Source organism: Acomys minous (assembly GCF_964271855.1).
Source record: "Acomys minous genome assembly, chromosome: 16".
Taxonomy (NCBI): domain Eukaryota; kingdom Metazoa; phylum Chordata; class Mammalia; order Rodentia; family Muridae; genus Acomys; species Acomys minous.
Window position 1 is genome coordinate 16,438,416 of NC_140498.1, and position 17,054 is coordinate 16,455,469.

The window sequence follows — 17,054 nt, forward strand, 5'->3', positions numbered from 1 at the left end:
CACAGAGATCCACCTAACTCTGTCTCTTGGGTGCTGGGATTAAAGGCATGTACCACCATGCCTGTCTTTTTTTTTTTTAACAGTTACACTGGCAGTGCCTTTTTTAAAAAAAAAACAAACTTTTTTAACTTAATTTTAATTTATGTTCATTGATATGAGGGTGTCAGATCTTGGCGTTACAGACAGTTGTGAGATGCCATGTAGGTGCTGGGAATTGAACTGGGGACCTTTGGAAGAGCAGACAGTGCTCTTAACCACTGAGCCAACTCTCCAGCCCTATACTGTCTCATCTTTTGAGCTATCTCATTCCTACAGCTTTTTAAACTACATCTCCGAAAGAGAACAGTGGATGTCCACATTTGACTAACCACGCTGGGCTCCCTAGAATACTCTATAAGCACATGGTAATAATTTTTAATACTCTTGCTGGCTGTCCACTCACAGGCATTTGTGGGTGCCACTGGGTGGCACTAGTCTGTGCCACCACCATGTATACATGATACATATAATGTTCCTTTAGAGACTTCTGGTAAACCTGCTTCCTTCCTGAGAAACTGATCTTCAGTGCTTTGACAATGCCTGCATGTTCCTGCCCTGTGGCTCTTTGGTACTGTGCAATATTAAAGTCAACATTTATCCGTTTTACCTCATTCTAAATGCTTGCTGAGCTTTTTGGCATTCCGTTTTTCTCAAATCCAGCTATCCTCTTAGTCCCTCTTGCTTAGAGGAGCTCAAACACGCCACAGAATGACAATCTCATATCTTTCTCTCCTGTAGGGAATTCCAGAGCCCAGCCACTTGCCACTGGTCGGAAGCTGGAAGACCTACCCTCTCTTCTTTGGAACGGCCATTTTTTCATTTGAAAGCATTGGCGTGGTAAGGTTCAAATGAAGGTGGCCTTTCCCAGGCCCTATGAACCAGTCTCTGGGAAGGAGTTATGAGCTCAGACTTTCTGTGTGCTCTTGACTGTTGGGTTAGGCCTGTGGAAATTACACATGGGATAAAGCAACCTCTGGTCCCATTTGGATCAGTTGTCACCAGCAGATGAAAAGAAGGTTACAGCAGAGAGGCAATCAGGAGATTATTTTTGTCTCAGTGAGTCTAGTTAATGTTTATATTTCCAGCAATATGAGTTTCCTAATCTTTGTAAAAATCAAAACTAGTGGTTATACATAATTCAAATGAAAAGACTTCATAAGAGATGGAGGTGGGGGTTTTGGGGAGGGGGGATTTGTTTGTTTGTTCGTTTGGTTTGGGCTTTTTGGTTGGTTGGATTTTTGTTTGGTTGTTGGTTTTTGTTTGTTTTTTAGAGTGAAGGTGTGTGTGTGACAGTCAGGAGTCAGTGCTCTCCTCCACTGTCCTGAGGTAGTCTCTTTTACTGTTTTGGCTGCTCTTAGACTAGCTGGCCCATGAGCTTTCTGTCTATTCTCCTGGCTCTGCCTCCCATCTCTCCATCGGCGTGCCAGGATTACAGACGTGTGCCTCCACACCCAGCTATCTCTGGGCAAGTGCTTCCCTCACCGAGCCGTCTGGTTGGCCTTCTTTTGTGCTGTTTATTTGCATTTGTCTGTCTTCTTTGGTGAAGTATGCATTAGTTTTGTTGTTTCTTTTTGGTTTTTTTGAGACGGGGTCTTGATATATTTTCCTGACTGGTCTTGTGCTTATGGCAATCCGCCTCTGCCTCCCCAAGCTGGGAGCCACCATGCCACAAATCTTTTTTTTTTTTTTTTTTTTTGAGACAGGGTTTCTCTGTGTAGCCTTTGCTGTCCTGGACTAGCTTTGTAGACCAGGTTGGCCTCGAACTCACAGAGATCTGCCTGACTCTGCTTCCCCAAGGGCTGAGATTACAGGTGTGCACCACCATTCCTGGCCCACAAATCTTTTATACCTACTTCTTTATCTGAGTTCGTCAGCCTCTAGCCAGTCTCCTTTTAATTATCTGCTGGCCAGAAAGCACGACTTTTGTCTTCCTATGCTTCCATGTATTTCTTCTGACTTCCATGTGTTTCTCAATGAGGGACAGAGAGGAGTGTTAGCAGGCAGGGCTGTGGCGCTAGATGGCTCATTGGTTAAGAGCATTGTCTGCTCTTCCAGAGGCCCTGAGTTCAATTCCCAGCCACCATCTATACTGGAATCTGATGACATCTTCTGGCCTGCAGGTGTACATACAGATAGAGCATTCATATATGTAAAATAAATAAGTAAATCACTTTTAAAAACCAAAGAGAGAGAGAAATGAAATATTAGCCATTCTCCTCAGGTTAGGTTTTGTAGTATACAACCTGTGCAGCCTCACAGGGCCAATCTTCAAAAGTGTCACACCCTCACTGGCCAAGGGCACTACATCCTGATTTTACATAAGGCACCTTAAGTTATGAGGTCAATCCTTTCTCCCTCTCCCTCTTGAGATCCACCAGGGGTCCACTTTCCTAGTTGCTCTCAGCTACTTCAGATGGCTACAGAATTGCTGTGTCACTAGTTCACCAGGCTGTGGCTCTGTGGCTGGGACTTGCCTTTGGGGATGTGGCCTGAAAGAAACAGAAAAAGAGGAAAGTGAGGTTCCTGTTACACTCTAAGGCCGACAACTGTTCCTCTTCACTTCCCCCACTGGATCACTCCTGAATTTGGGCCTCTCTTGAGTTTAAACTCATAGAGTCAGGAAGGAAAACACCCTGAAACCCAACATTATGACATTTATCCCCATGCTAAAAAAAAAAAAAAAAAAAAAAAAAAAAAAGGAAACTTTACACAAAAATCAAGCCAAGACTCAGCAAGATGGCTCAGCAGGTGAAGGTGCTTTCTTCCGAGCCTGATGACCTACGCTCAATCTCTGGGGACTCACATAGTCCTGTGAGTTTGTCCTCTGATCTCTGTATACACATTAAACAAACAAGCAAATATATAAATAAAAATTTTAAAAAAATTTTTAACAAATCAAATCAAAATGGATCAAAGACATTAATGGGCCAGGTGGTGGTGGCAGCAGTGGCAGCAGCGCACGCCTTTAATCCCAGCACTCGAGAGGCAGAGGTAAGCAGATCTCTGTGAGTTCAAGGCCAGCCTGGTCGTCAGAGTGAGTTCCAGGACAGCCAAGGCTACACAGAAAAACCTTGTCTTGAAAAACCAAAACCAGAAACAAACAAACAAAACAAAAAACCCCAAAAAGACATTAATAGAAGACTTGAAATTCTCAAACTTCTAGAAGAGAGTGTTGGAGGGGGTTGCAGGTCGAACACAGTGGTGGGTCCGGAGAATGGTTTCCTGGATAGGACTCCAAGGGCACAGAGAACAAAAGTAAACTGATGAAACAGAGCTACGTCTAACTAAGGAACATCTGGAAGGGCAAAAGAAAAGCGGAGGAGAGACAGCCATTAGAACAGGAGGCCCATGATCAACCAGCTGACACCCAGGGCATATAAAGGCAAACAAACAGAAAAGTAATCCAGCTGCAAAGTGCAGGAGATTCAATGGCCCCTTCCGGCCTCCACAGGCACTGCAACATGCGTTAGGAGCGCCTTCTTAAAATATATATTTATTTGCTTTCTCGGGCCTGTGGTGCCGGCAAGATGGGCAAGTGTCGTGGTCTCCTCCGTACTGCCAGGAAGTTCCGCAGTCACTGATGTGACCGGAAGTGGCATGGTAAACAATACAAGAAAGCCCCGAAGGCCTATCCTTTTGGAGGTGCCTCTCACGCAAAGGGCATTGTGCTGGAAAAAATAAGGTTTGAAGCCAGACAGCCACATTCTGCTCTCCGGAAGCTGCAGCTCATCAGGAACGACAAGAAGATCAGTGTTCGTTCTTGAACGTCACTGAGGAAGACGATGAAGTTCTGGGGGCTGGAATTGGTTGAAAAGACATGCTGTAGGTGACATCCCTGGAGTCTGATTTAAGGATGTTAAAGCAGTCCCTTCTGTCCCTGCACAAAGGCAGGAAGGAAAGACCAAGATCATAAATTTTGACAACGGAAACACACAGTAATAAACTTTCATATTCTGAAGAAATATTTATTTTTATTCTATGTGTATGAGATTTTTGCCTGCATGTATACAGGTACACTGCGTGTGTGTCTGATGCCCACAGAAGCCAGAAGAGGGTGTTGGATGACGTGGAGCCGGAGTTACAGGCAGTTATGAGCTGTCTGATGTGGGTGCAGGGAACTGAATTAGGGTCCTCTATAAGAACAACCAGTGAGGCCGGGTGTGGTGGTACCCACCTTTAATCCCAGCACTTGGGAGGCAGAGGCAGGCAGATCGCTGTGAGTTTGAGGCCAGCCTGGTCTACAAAGTGAGTCCAGGATAGCCAAGGCTACACAGAGAAATTCTGTCTTGAAAAAAAAAAAACAAGAAAACAAAAAACAAAAAACAACAGCCTGGTCGACAAAGTGAGTCCAGGACAGCCAAGGCTACAGAGAGACCCTGTCTCGAAAAACCAAAAAAAAAAAAAAAAAAAAAAAAAAAAAAAAAAAAAAAAACAAAAAACAAAAAAACCCAAACAACATCCAGTGATCTTAACTGCTGAACTATCTCTCCAGCCCCAGAATTTCCTTTTCTTTTCTTTTCTTTTCTTTTTTTTTTCTTTTTCTTTCTTTCTTTCTTTTCTTTAAGACAGGGTTTCTCTGTGTATCCTTGGCTGTTCTGAACTCGCTTTGTAGACCAGGCTGGCCTTGAACTCACAGTGATCCACCTGCCACTGGGCCCCCCCCCCCCCCAGTGCTAGGGATTAAAGGCAAATTTCCTTCTTTTAAAAGGCTGAATAATATTCCAGTGTATGGCTGTGCCACATTTTTTGTTTACTCATTTTCTGATGATGGAAGCTTGTCTGCCTCCCACCTTTTGATCCTGAGTAATAGTGACATGAGCAAGAGAGCACAAATGTCTTTCCATGTTCCTTTGATCCATTTGGGCACATGTCAGAGGTAGCAAGGTGTTCTCTTCTTTGTACTCCTGGCTGTTACTGTTACTGCTGTTACTCTTGTTCTCCTCCTCCTTACAGTGTGATGCTCCTACAGGTCCTGGATGTTACTATTACTGCTGTTGCTCTTGTTCTCCTCCTCCTCCTTACAGTGTGATGCTCCTACAGGTCCTGGATGTTACTATTACTGCTGTTGCTCTTGTTCTCCTCCTCCTCCTCCTTACAGTGTGATGCTCCTACAGGTCCTGGCTGTTACTGTTACTGCTGTTGCTCTTGTTCTCCTCCTCCTTACAGTGTGATGCTCCTACAGGTCCTAGCTGTTACTGTTACTGCTGTTGCTCTTGTTCTCCTCCTCCTTACAGTGTGATGCTCCTACAGGTCCTGGCTGTTACTGTTACTGCTGTTGCTCTTGTTCTCCTCCTCCTTACAGTGTGATGATGCTCCTACAGGTCCTGCCTCTGGAAAACAAGATGAAGGATGCCCGCCGCTTCCCAGCCATCCTGTCTCTGGGGATGTCCATCATCACCGCCCTGTACATTGCTATCGGGGCGCTGGGCTACCTGCGGTTTGGAGATGACATCAAAGCCAGCATCACTCTTAACCTGCCCAACTGCTGGTACCTTTGAGACTCTTGGGTGGTAGGGATTGAGATACATGTGGAAACCTATAGCTCTCTTCCTCTCCCAGTCAGAGTAAGGAGACCTAGATTTAAAGATGCTCCTACTGGGGAAGGTGGAGCTGCCACCCGAACCTTCAGCTACAGAGATCCTGTCCCCAGCTACCCCCGGGGTGGGTCAGGTCTTGGTATCTTAGTGCAAAGGGGACATAAGTAACTAAGAGGAAAGCACAGAAGCGAGAGTCCTTGGTCACCTAAGGGAGAAGACAAGAGTGCTGGAGGGACGAAAGACTGTGGGTTGGAACCTTCTGGTTCCTCTTCCCAGACTCATGACTAAGTCTCTGCTGCCACTGGGGCACCCCCAAGCCAGGGGAACTAGTGTTGAAGACAAGAAATAGGGCAACGGCGATGGCTCAGTGGGTAAAAGAATTTGACCTACAAGCGCGAGGACCTTGCGTCTGATCCCAACACACCCCCACACAAAGCCAGGCGTGTCGCACGTGTCTGTAATCCTAACACTGAGAAGGTAGAAAAGGGAGGAACCCTGAGGTTCACTGCCCAGCCAGTCAGGCTGAATTAGTGAGCTCCAGGGTCAGTGAGAGGCCTTGTCTCAAAACACGTGCAGAGTAACTGAGGAAGATGCCTGACACAAACCTCTGGCCTCTAACATGCATGTGATACACACACACACACACACACACACACACACACACACACACACACACAATTCAGTTCCCTTGAAGCCTCACTCTTTCTCTGGGCCTAAGCTTCAAGCTGGCCAATGACCCCGTTTCTTCTTTCATCACCCCCCACCCCCACCCCCCACATACAGTCTTTCAGTTATCAGGGACTTGGCAGTTCTCCAAAGCAAGCAGAGCCATTGTTGAGGGCTCCTGATATCCTGAGGACTCGGGGGTCACAGATGATTCCTAAGGACTCTTAGTCACACAGGATTTTAGACTCAGGCTTACTGGTTGAGGGTTCCTGGAAGAAGTTGTGGCCTCAGCGCCTGTCCTCAGGCCGGCTCTGAGAAGCTCCGGGCTGTGAAGGCGACATGCGCATGCGCACATGCTCGGGATTGCCTGCCTCTCACCTACAAGGCCCTTTCCCTCCGCTGTCATCCTATCCCTGATGCTTCTCTGGTCCCTCCACACTCTGGTGAGACTCATCTGCACTCAGAGAAGGTCCCTCACCTTCATTTTCAGACAAGGAAACAGAGTCAGAGGCTGCTGTCCCCAGGAGGCCTGTGGAGAACGTGGCTGTGTATCTTGCAGGCTGTACCAGTCAGTCAAGCTGCTGTATGTTGTTGGCATCCTGTGCACCTACGCCCTGCAGTTCTACGTCCCAGCGGAAATCATCATCCCCCTTGCAGTCTCCCAGGTGTCAAAGCGCTGGGCACTGCCCGTGGACCTGTCCATCCGTCTGGCCATGGTCTGCCTCACATGTAAGTAGAACAGAGTCAGAGTCCGGAGCCTTCCAGAAGGGGTGTGTGTGTGTGTGTGTGTGTGTGTGTGTGTGTGTGTGTGTTATTCAGGCACCCCCACCTTTTTAAAAAAAAATCTGTTCTCTCATTGGCCTGGAACTCACCAGTTATGCTAGGCTACCTAGCCAGCAAGCTCCAGAGACCAGCCTGTCTCCGTCTCTCCAGTGCTGGAGTGTACACCCTGCCTAGTTATTTTTAAAGTTTGTTCAATGGATCAAACTCAGGTCTTTGTGCTTGCAAGGTAAACACTTGACTGAGCCGCCTCCACAACCTCCATTTAAACCATGCTTTTTGTTTGTTTGTTTGTTTGGTTGGTTGGTTGGTTGGCTGGCTGGTTTGGTTTGGTTTGGTTTGGTTTTGGTTTTTCGAGACAGGGTTTCTCTTGTAGTCCTGGTTGTCCTAGACTCACTTTGTAGATCAGCCTGGCCTCGAACTTACAGCGATCTGCCTGTCTCTGTCTCCCCAGTGCTAGGATTAAAGGCGTGCGCCACCCTGCCCTGCTCAGAAGGTCATTTTTAAAAAGACATGAAAATTGGAAGGGAACTTGTTGAAAAGAAGAGATTCATGACAAGTGGGAGGGGGGACAAGAGAGAGTAGTGGGGGGTGTATGTGAGCAGTGGGGGGTGTATGTGAGCAGTGGAGGGGGGTGTATGTGAGCAGTGGAGGGGGGTGTATGTGAGCAGTGGAGGGGGTGTATGTGAGCAGTGGAGGGGGTGTATGTGAGCAGTGGAGGGGGTGTATGTGAGCAGTGGAGGGGGGTGTGTATGTGAGCAGTGGGGGGTGTATGTGAGCAGTGGGGGGTGTATGTGAGCAGTGGAGGGGGTGTATGTGAGCAGTGGAGGGGGGTGCATGTGAGCAGTGGAGGGGTGTATGTGAGCAGTGGAGGGGGTGTATGTGAGCAGTGGAGGGGGTGTATGTGAGCAGTGGAGGGGGGTGTGTATGTGAGCAGTGGGGGGTGTATGTGAGCAGTGGAGGGGGTGTATGTGAGCAGTGGAGGGGGTGTATGTGAGCAGTGGAGGGGGTGTATGTGAGCAGTGGAGGGGGTGTATGTGAGCAGTGGAGGGGGTGTATGTGAGCAGTGGAGGGGGTGTATGTGAGCAGTGGAGGGGGTGTATGTGAGCAGTGGAGAGGGGTGTATGTGAGCAGTGGAGGGGGGTGTGTATGTGAGCAGTGGGGGGTGTATGTGAGCAGTGGGGGGTGTATGTGAGCAGTGGAGGGGGTGTATGTGAGCAGTGGAGGGGGGTGTGTGTGAGCAGTGGAGGGGGGTGTATGTGAGCAGTGGAGGGGGGTGTGTGTGAGCAGTGGAGGGGGTGTATGTGAGCAGTGGAGGGGGGTGTGTGTGAGCAGTGGAGGGGGGTGTATGTGAGCAGTGGAGGGGGGTGTGTATGTGAGCAGTGGGGGGTGTATGTGAGCAGTGGAGGGGGTGTATGTGAGCAGTGGAGGGGGTGTATGTGAGCAGTGGAGGGGGTGTATGTGAGCAGTGGAGGGGGTGTATGTGAGCAGTGGAGGGGGTGTATGTGAGCAGTGGAGGGGGTGTATGTGAGCAGTGGAGGGGGTGTATGTGAGCAGTGGAGGGGGTGTATGTGAGCAGTGGAGGGGGGTGTATGTGAGCAGTGGAGGGGGGTGTGTGTGAGCAGTGGAGGGGGTGTATGTGAGCAGTGGAGGGGGTGTATGTGAGCAGTGGAGGGGGTGTATGTGAGCAGTGGAGGGGGTGTATGTGAGCAGTGGAGGGGGTGTATGTGAGCAGTGGAGGGGTGTATGTGAGCAGTGGAGGGGGTGTATGTGAGCAGTGGAGGGGGGTGTATGTGAGCAGTGGAGGGGGTGTGTGTGAGCAGTGGAGGGGGGTGTATGTGAGCAGTGGAGGGGGTGTATGTGAGCAGTGGAGGGGGTGTATGTGAGCAGTGGAGGGGGTGTATGTGAGCAGTGGAGGGGGTGTATGTGAGCAGTGGAGGGGGGTGTGTATGTGAGCAGTGGGGGGTGTATGTGAGCAGTGGGGGGTGTATGTGAGCAGTGGAGGGGGTGTATGTGAGCAGTGGAGGGGGTGTATGTGAGCAGTGGAGGGGGTGTATGTGAGCAGTGGAGGGGGTGTATGTGAGCAGTGGAGGGGGGTGTGTATGTGAGCAGTGGGGGGTGTATGTGAGCAGTGGGGGGTGTATGTGAGCAGTGGAGGGGGTGTATGTGAGCAGTGGAGGGGGGTGCATGTGAGCAGTGGAGGGGTGTATGTGAGCAGTGGGGGGTGTATGTGAGCAGTGGAGGGGGTGTATGTGAGCAGTGGGGGGTGTATGTGAGCAGTGGAGGGGGTGTATGTGAGCAGTGGAGGGGGTGTATGTGAGCAGTGGAGGGGTGTGTGTGTGAGCAGTGGAGGGGGGTGTATGTGAGCAGTGGAGGGGGGTGTGTATATGAGCAGTGGGGGGTGTATGTGAGCAGTGGGGGGTGTATGTGAGCAGTGGAGGGGGTGTATGTGAGCAGTGGAGGGGGTGTATGTGAGCAGTGGAGGGGGTGTATGTGAGCAGTGGAGGGGGTGTATGTGAGCAGTGGAGGGGGTGTATGTGAGCAGTGGAGGGGGTGTATGTGAGCAGTGGAGGGGTGTATGTGAGCAGTGGAGGGGGTGTATGTGAGCAGTGGAGGGGGGTGTATGTGAGCAGTGGAGGGGGTGTGTGTGAGCAGTGGAGGGGGGTGTATGTGAGCAGTGGAGGGGGGTGTGTATGTGAGCAGTGGGGGGTGTATGTGAGCAGTGGGGGGTGTATGTGAGCAGTGGAGGGGGTGTATGTGAGCAGTGGAGGGGGTGTATGTGAGCAGTGGAGGGGGTGTATGTGAGCAGTGGAGGGGGTGTATGTGAGCAGTGGAGGGGGGTGTGTATGTGAGCAGTGGGGGGTGTATGTGAGCAGTGGGGGGTGTATGTGAGCAGTGGAGGGGGTGTATGTGAGCAGTGGAGGGGGGTGCATGTGAGCAGTGGAGGGGTGTATGTGAGCAGTGGGGGGTGTATGTGAGCAGTGGAGGGGGTGTATGTGAGCAGTGGGGGGTGTATGTGAGCAGTGGAGGGGGTGTATGTGAGCAGTGGAGGGGGTGTATGTGAGCAGTGGAGGGGGGTGTGTGTGAGCAGTGGAGGGGGGTGTATGTGAGCAGTGGAGGGGGGTGTGTATGTGAGCTGTGGGGGGTGTATGTGAGCAGTGGGGGGTGTATGTGAGCAGTGGAGGGGGTGTATGTGAGCAGTGGAGGGGGTGTATGTGAGCAGTGGAGGGGGGTGTGTGTGAGCAGTGGAGGGGGGTGTATGTGAGCAGTGGAGGGGGGTGTGTATGTGAGCAGTGGGGGGTGTATGTGAGCAGTGGAGGGGGTGTATGTGAGCAGTGGAGGGGGTGTATGTGAGCAGTGGAGGGGGGTGCATGTGAGCAGTGGAGGGGTGTATGTGAGCAGTGGAGGGGGGTGTATGTGAGCAGTGGAGGGGGGTGTGTATGTGAGCAGTGGAGGGGGTGTATGTGAGCAGTGGAGGGGGTGTATGTGAGCAGTGGAGGGGGTGTATGTGAGCAGTGGAGGGGGGTGTGTATGTGAGCAGTGGAGGGGGTGTATGTGAGCAGTGGAGGGGGTGTATGTGAGCAGTGGAGGGGGTGTATGTGAGCAGTGGAGGGCGGTGTGTATGTGAGCAGTGGGGGGTGTATGTGAGCAGTGGGGGGTGTATGTGAGCAGTGGAGGGGGTGCATGTGAGCAGTGGAGGGGGGTGCATGTGAGCAGTGGAGGGGTGTATGTGAGCAGTGGAGGGGGTGCATGTGAGCAGTGGAGGGGGGTGCATGTGTGCAGTGGAGGGGTGTATGTGAGCAGTGGAGGGGGTGCATGTGAGCAGTGGGGGGGGTGTATGTGAGCAGTGGAGGGGGTGCATGTGAGCAGTGGGGGGGGTGTATGTGAGCCGTGGAGGGGGGTGTATGTGAGCAGTGCAGGGGGTGTATGTGAGCAATGGAGGGGGTGCATGTGAGCAGTGGGGGGGGTGTATGTGAGCAGTGGGGGGGGTGTATGTGAGCAGTGGAGGGGGGTGTATGGGAGTAGTGGAGGTGGGGTGTATGTGAGCAGTGGAGGGGGGTGTATGTGAGCAATGGAGGGGGTGCATGTGAGCAGTGGGGGGGGGTGTATGTGAGCAGTGGAGGGGGTGTGTATGTGAACACAATCAACATATAGTATATGCTCACAGGAAATTGTCAAGGGATAAAAAATGAAAATAAGCACGAAAACCATTGATGGGAGAACATTCAGAACATCCGTACATGTATGAAATGAAAATAACAAGCTGGACGTGGTTTGGGGAGGTGGTGGATTCTGCTGGGACCCCATGCTCATGCAGCAAGCCTGCTCCCTTCATTTCCTGCCTCTACAGAGCCATCACCTTGACTCTCCTGAATGCAGTTCCCAAATGAACATTGTGTTTTCTCTTGATGATCATCTCTCCCTCTTCAGAACTCCTAACATTGAACCTAAGTGGGCAGAGAACCCACATACACACAACCCAGCAATACAAACACATAGTGTTGTGAGGAGCCACCAGAGATGACCACTCAGGCAGTTTATAGCCAATTGAAAAATCTTTATTCCAGCTGGCTGGGATTATAGTCAGATATTTGGGGGCACAAATGTAGCCCCTGAGCATTTAGAGGAAGAGGCTTTTCAAAGGCAAAAGTCACAGTCTGATGTCGCGCTCTGCAGTTGAAAGGAGGGGGGCACTGCACAAGCAGGCTGCTTAACAACAGAAGCTAAGATAAATCAGCTGGGCTGTCTTGGCCTCGGGTTCCTAGAATAGAGTTGGGTGGTTTTCCATGGGAGTCTCCATCAAAGAGGTCAAATTTCCAGTTAAACCTGAAATGGCCTCAGCAAGAATACAAGATGGAGGAGGCTCTGCAAACTCTCCACTTCCTTCCTTCTTTTTAACATTTTTACATTCATTTATTGTTCATTTACACATGTTGACACGTGTAGATAGGCCAGACAACAACTTGCAGGATTCGGTTCTCTTCTTTTATCATGTGAGTCTGGGGATCAAAATCAGACTATCAGGCCATCAGACTTAGCAGCAGGTGCCTTTTCTCACTGAGCCATCTCCCATTTGTTTTGTTGTTGTTGTTGTTTTTAGTTTGTTGTCTTGTTTTGTTTTTATGGAGGTCTCAGTATGTATCCCTGGCTAGCCTAGAACTTACTATGTAGACCAGGCTGGCCTGGAATTCACAGATTCACAGCCTCTGCCTCCCAAGTTCTGGCACTAAAGGCATGCATGCACCATGCCCTGCCTTTCTTATTTCCTTTTTTATACAGTCTCCTAAAGCACAGGTTGATCTCAAACTAAACTATGTAGCCAAGGAAAAACCTTACATCCCTCCAGCCTTGGCCTCCAAAATGCTGGGGTTATAGGCATTTGTCACCATGCCCAGTTTGCATGGTGCTGGGGATAGGACCAGGGCGTCATGCATGCTGGACATGTGTTTTACAAACTGAGCTACATAGCCAGCCCTTAATTTCTATTTGCAGAACTGAATTTCTGAGAGAGGTTTGGTTTCTTTTTATGGTTTTGGTTGTGAGCCCTTGGTTTCTTTTTAAAAGTTGACTTCAATAGCAACCTTTAAAGTCGCCTTCTAAACCTGGGACTCTCCATCTTTGCCCCTTCGTCTCCCATAGGCACGCTGGCCATCCTCATCCCTCGCCTGGACCTGGTCCTCTCCCTGGTGGGCTCCGTGAGCAGCAGTGCGCTGGCCCTCATCATCCCGCCCCTGCTGGAGGTGACCACCTACTACGGGGAGGGCCTGAGCCCCCTGACCATCATCAAGGATGCTCTCATCAGCATCCTGGGCTTCACAGGCTTCGTGGTGGGGACCTACCAGGCTCTGGATGAGCTGATTGAGTCCAGGAACTCTCTCCCCCTGTCTAACTCCACTATGTTTACTCAGTGACACAGCCTTTTCTCACCCACAGTGACTTCCGTTGTCTTTATATAGTTTTACTTCGCCTTTTCTCTGGCCCAAGACATGAAAAAACAGGACTCACCAGATACATTAAAAAAAAAAAAATTAGCTGGGCAACAGGCAGATCTCAGTGAGTTTAAAACAGCCTGGTCTACAAAGCGAGACCAGGACAGCCAAGGCTACACAGAGAAACCCTGTCTCGGAAAACAAAACAAAAAACGTTGGCCATTCTCTAGTTTTCCACCTGGTTCAGAGCTTTCCTGTGGAAGCCACCCTCACCATCTGCTCATTTCACACCTTTAGTGGAGCTATGCAAAATGAAGCCGCTAGGTGGCAGCAAGCGCCAGATTTTGGCGGAAGGTCTATGCCAGCTCATGCTTTGGTAAATAGGTCATACCTTTTTCCTAACCGTGATTTGGAACACATGTGGTGCTCACCTCAGTATCAAGATGCAGGGGCAAGGTGACTCACAATGCTCAGGTAAAAAGGCACTGACTGTGTTATAGAGGAAGACATTGAACTTTCTAAACCACGAAGCGTTAGCCCAACTCAGAAATCCAGGAATGAACAAGAAAAAAGCAGGGTCAAGCCAATGAGCCATGGGCAGGAACCAGCAGTCACGAACATCATTCCAGTGGGTTCTTACTGCTGAATTCTTGCAGTGAGCATCCTCCCTTACCTACTGGGCACAAAGCAAAATAGGTAGTTTGGGTAAAAGTATTATTTTAAAAAGTGACAATGTAACATTGCAGCTTCATCTACCAAATGGAGGAGTCGCTCCTTGAGTCTTGACCTTGTAACTTGCTGTGACCAACAGTAAAAATGATACAAATGGAAATTTGGTTGTGGCAGCTTGTACTCTGAAACAGCCATCTTTTTCTGCTTTGAGGAACTGATTTTTTTTTTTTTTTGAGAGAGAGCATGCATGTGTACGTGTGAGTGTGATGCCTATGGGAGGCAAAAGAGGATCTTAGATCCCCTGAACTGGAGTTACAGGTAGTTGCAAAACATTTACGTCTTCTGGAAGAGTAGCAAGCACACTTAACCACTGAGGGATTGTCCCAGCCCCTTTTTCACTTTATGGATCCCAGAACACCAAGTGAAAAGGAGTATGTGCCATCACACCCAGTCTCCTGGGAGATAGGGACCATATGGAATAGAAGTGATTCATCCCAATTGGACGCCATACCAAGCCCAGCCAGCCTGTCTGTGGGTAGACACATGTGTGAGACCATTTTGGACAATGATCACACAGTAAAGTTGACCAGATCATAAGGGCTGTGCACATGAGAGCCATGGATGCAGCTTCATGCCCGCTGGCATGTGCTTGGGGTACCTGAGACTCTTGAGTCTCATCCCCAGCTCTGTGTGTGTGTGTGTGTGTGTGTGTGTGTGTGTGTGTGTGTGTGTGTAGGAGATGGGGCCAAATGATCAAAGAGAGTGAGTGCAGATGGGCAACAGACTGTGAGGGCCACACACACATGTGCTCTTCATTCCTATGGTGTGTGGGGTTTCATACAACAAAAGGTTTTATTAACGAGTGGGGAAAGGCTCTCAGGCACCAATTTAGTTACTTGTCTCATTGCTGTGACCAAACTCCTGACAAAAAGCAACCTAAAGTGGGGAGGGTCTGCATTGCCTCACAGTTAGAGGCTACCGTCTATGTTGATGGAGAAGACTTGGTGCTGAGGCAGCCAGTCACATGACAGCCACGGGCAAGGCACAGAACCACAAATGCCTGTTCAGTTCACTTGCTCTTTTCATTCCGTGCAGGACCCCAGCCCATTGGCATGGGGCCACCCACTTCAATTAGCCTGGTCTAGAAATCAGTTCTACCTCGGTCTGGCTGACAGGTTAATTGTGTACTGGCAAAGAGGGGCAGTGTTTAGCCTAGCAAATGACACCTTGATCACACCTGCTCCTGTGTCCTTCCACCCGTCAGGCTTTGTGTGACATGTGGGAAATGTGGAAGGGACATGGGTGGGGACCATTGGGGGTCTTCTCAAATCCCAAGGCCTGGCCTGTTTCTTCTGTGTGTTAATTTCTACCCACTGAGCATCCATAAGGTATTTTTGCATTCCTATGCAGACGGGGCCAGGGTTGGCTGCCCACATGGGAACCCTAAGCCCCACAGAGTCCCTGCTGGGGGGTGAGACTCCAAGCTGGGCAAGGGCCAGTAGTTCACATTTCCAGAGTTGGGACATCATTCCCACCCTCAATGCTCTGTTTCGTTGTCAGATCTAAAAGGAGCCCCAGAAACATAGCCCCTCTCCCCTTCCCCCCCCCCCCCCCGTCGCACTTGGCCTTGACAGACAAGCCCCCTATTGTATAAGACAAGAAGGTTAATCTTGTTTTTAAGATTTATTTTCTTATGCCAGGTGGTGGTGACGCATGCCTTTAATCCCAGTACTCGGGAGGAAGAGGCAGGTGGATCTCTGTGAGTTCAAAGCCAGCCTGGTCTACAATGCAAGTCCAGGACAGCCAAGGCTACACAGAGAAACCCTGTTTCGAAAAACCAAAAAAAAATTTTTTTCTTTTTATGTGTGTGTGTGTGTGTGTGAGTGTGTGTGTGTGTGTGCATCTGTGTGCATCTGTGTGCATGTGTCCTCAAAGATCTCCTGGAGCTGGAGATACAAGTGGCTGTGCATGGACTTAGGTGCTCTGTAAGAGCAGCAAGCATTATTAATCACTGTGCCTTAATCTTATTGTAGAGATATAAATGGCTCTAGCTAAATCTCTCAGTGCGTAGAATAAGAAACAGTGATGCAAGGGGCCAGTGGAAGCCAGGGCTCACCAGCAATTATCCACATCACTTAAACTATGGGCGAGCATATCTGAGTGACAGCTCTATTTTCAAGTTGTCAGTATTGTCTGTTTGTTCAGTCATACACATGACTTTTCCCCAGCTCCACTAAAGAATTCTTCCTCCTCCTCTTCCTCTTCCTCCTCTGAGGCAAGGCTTCCTTGAATGCCGCATCTTCCTTCTTCCCTTTCCTAGGATTACAAGTGTGTGCCACCACACCCAACTCAACTCCTCTTTCTTTGACTTTTGGGGCTTGTGGTCAAACCAGGGAGTGCAGAAAATCACTCGTAACCACCTTGAAGACACGCCCACGGGGTGAAATGTGTTTCCAGTGAGGATTGAGTGAGAAGCAAAGCTCCAGCTTCTATATGGGCTGCACCCATCCTATGGGCTGGGATATGACCTGAATAAAAAGGAAGAAACAAGCTAAGTGTGGGCATTCTTCTATCTCTGCTTCCTGACTGCTGCTGCCATGTGATCAGGTGCCTCACCAGGCTGTCCCCACTGTGATGAACTGTGCCCCCAGGCTGTGAACCAGAGCAAACCCTTCCTGCCTGCCTTGAGTGGCTTCTGTCAGGCATTTGTCACAGCAGTGAGAACAGTTCCCGAGGTGTGTATATATATCGCCATTTTCAGATGAGGAACCAGGCTCAGGAAGATTAGTCAGCTGAAGACCAATGTCATGACAAGAGGTTTGGGGAGCCAGGCATTTAGCATTGCTGCTCTCTGCTGCTCTGCAAGGCCTGAAAGGGTTTTGAAATTGGAAGGTCAAAGGGAAAGGTAGAAAAAAATATTTCTAGATAATTACATTGGTTTTGTATTTATTTATTGTGTATATGTGTAATGGTGTGTGTGTGGGAGAGAGAGAGAGAAAGAGAGAGGGGGGAGGAGAGGATAGTTTTTTTTTTTCTGAGATAAGGTTTCTCTGTGTAGCCTTGGCTGTCCTGGACTCACTTTGTAGACCAGGCTGGCCTTGAACCCACAGAGATACCCCCTTGCCTCTGAGAGAGGACAAATTTGAACATCTGTTTTCTCCTTCCTCCATGAGAGTCACCAGGCTTGAGGGCAAATATTTTTACCTACTGATCTATTTCACTAGCCCAAAAAAAAAAAAGTTCTTTTTTGAAGACAGGGTCTTGCTTATAGCACTGGCTAGCCTGGAACTTCCTGTGTAGACTCATGGAGCTCTGGTTGCCTCTGTTGTCATTCCCCGACCCTATGCACTGCCATGCCCATCCATCCTAAAAGAAGTTTCTGGAAGAGTCCTGGAGACTTCACAGCCCCATGAGCGCACACTGAATGATG

The 17,054-nt window shown here is 49.7% G+C and overlaps 1 protein-coding gene across 1 annotated transcript in view; it reads left to right on the top strand.

The window, feature by feature from the left end:
- SLC36A2 (solute carrier family 36 member 2) overlaps positions 1–14,094 on the top strand; it is a 28,785-nt gene extending 14,691 nt beyond the window's left edge. Inside the window, exons 7-10 of the mRNA XM_084762411.1 lie at positions 778–876; positions 5,361–5,527; positions 6,802–6,971; positions 12,663–14,094. Coding sequence (XP_084618537.1) covers positions 778–876; positions 5,361–5,527; positions 6,802–6,971; positions 12,663–12,934 — 708 coding nt within the window. The 3' untranslated portion in view covers positions 12,935–14,094. The remainder of the gene's footprint in view (positions 1–777; positions 877–5,360; positions 5,528–6,801; positions 6,972–12,662) is intronic.
- Positions 14,095–17,054: the final 2,960 nt, after the last annotated feature.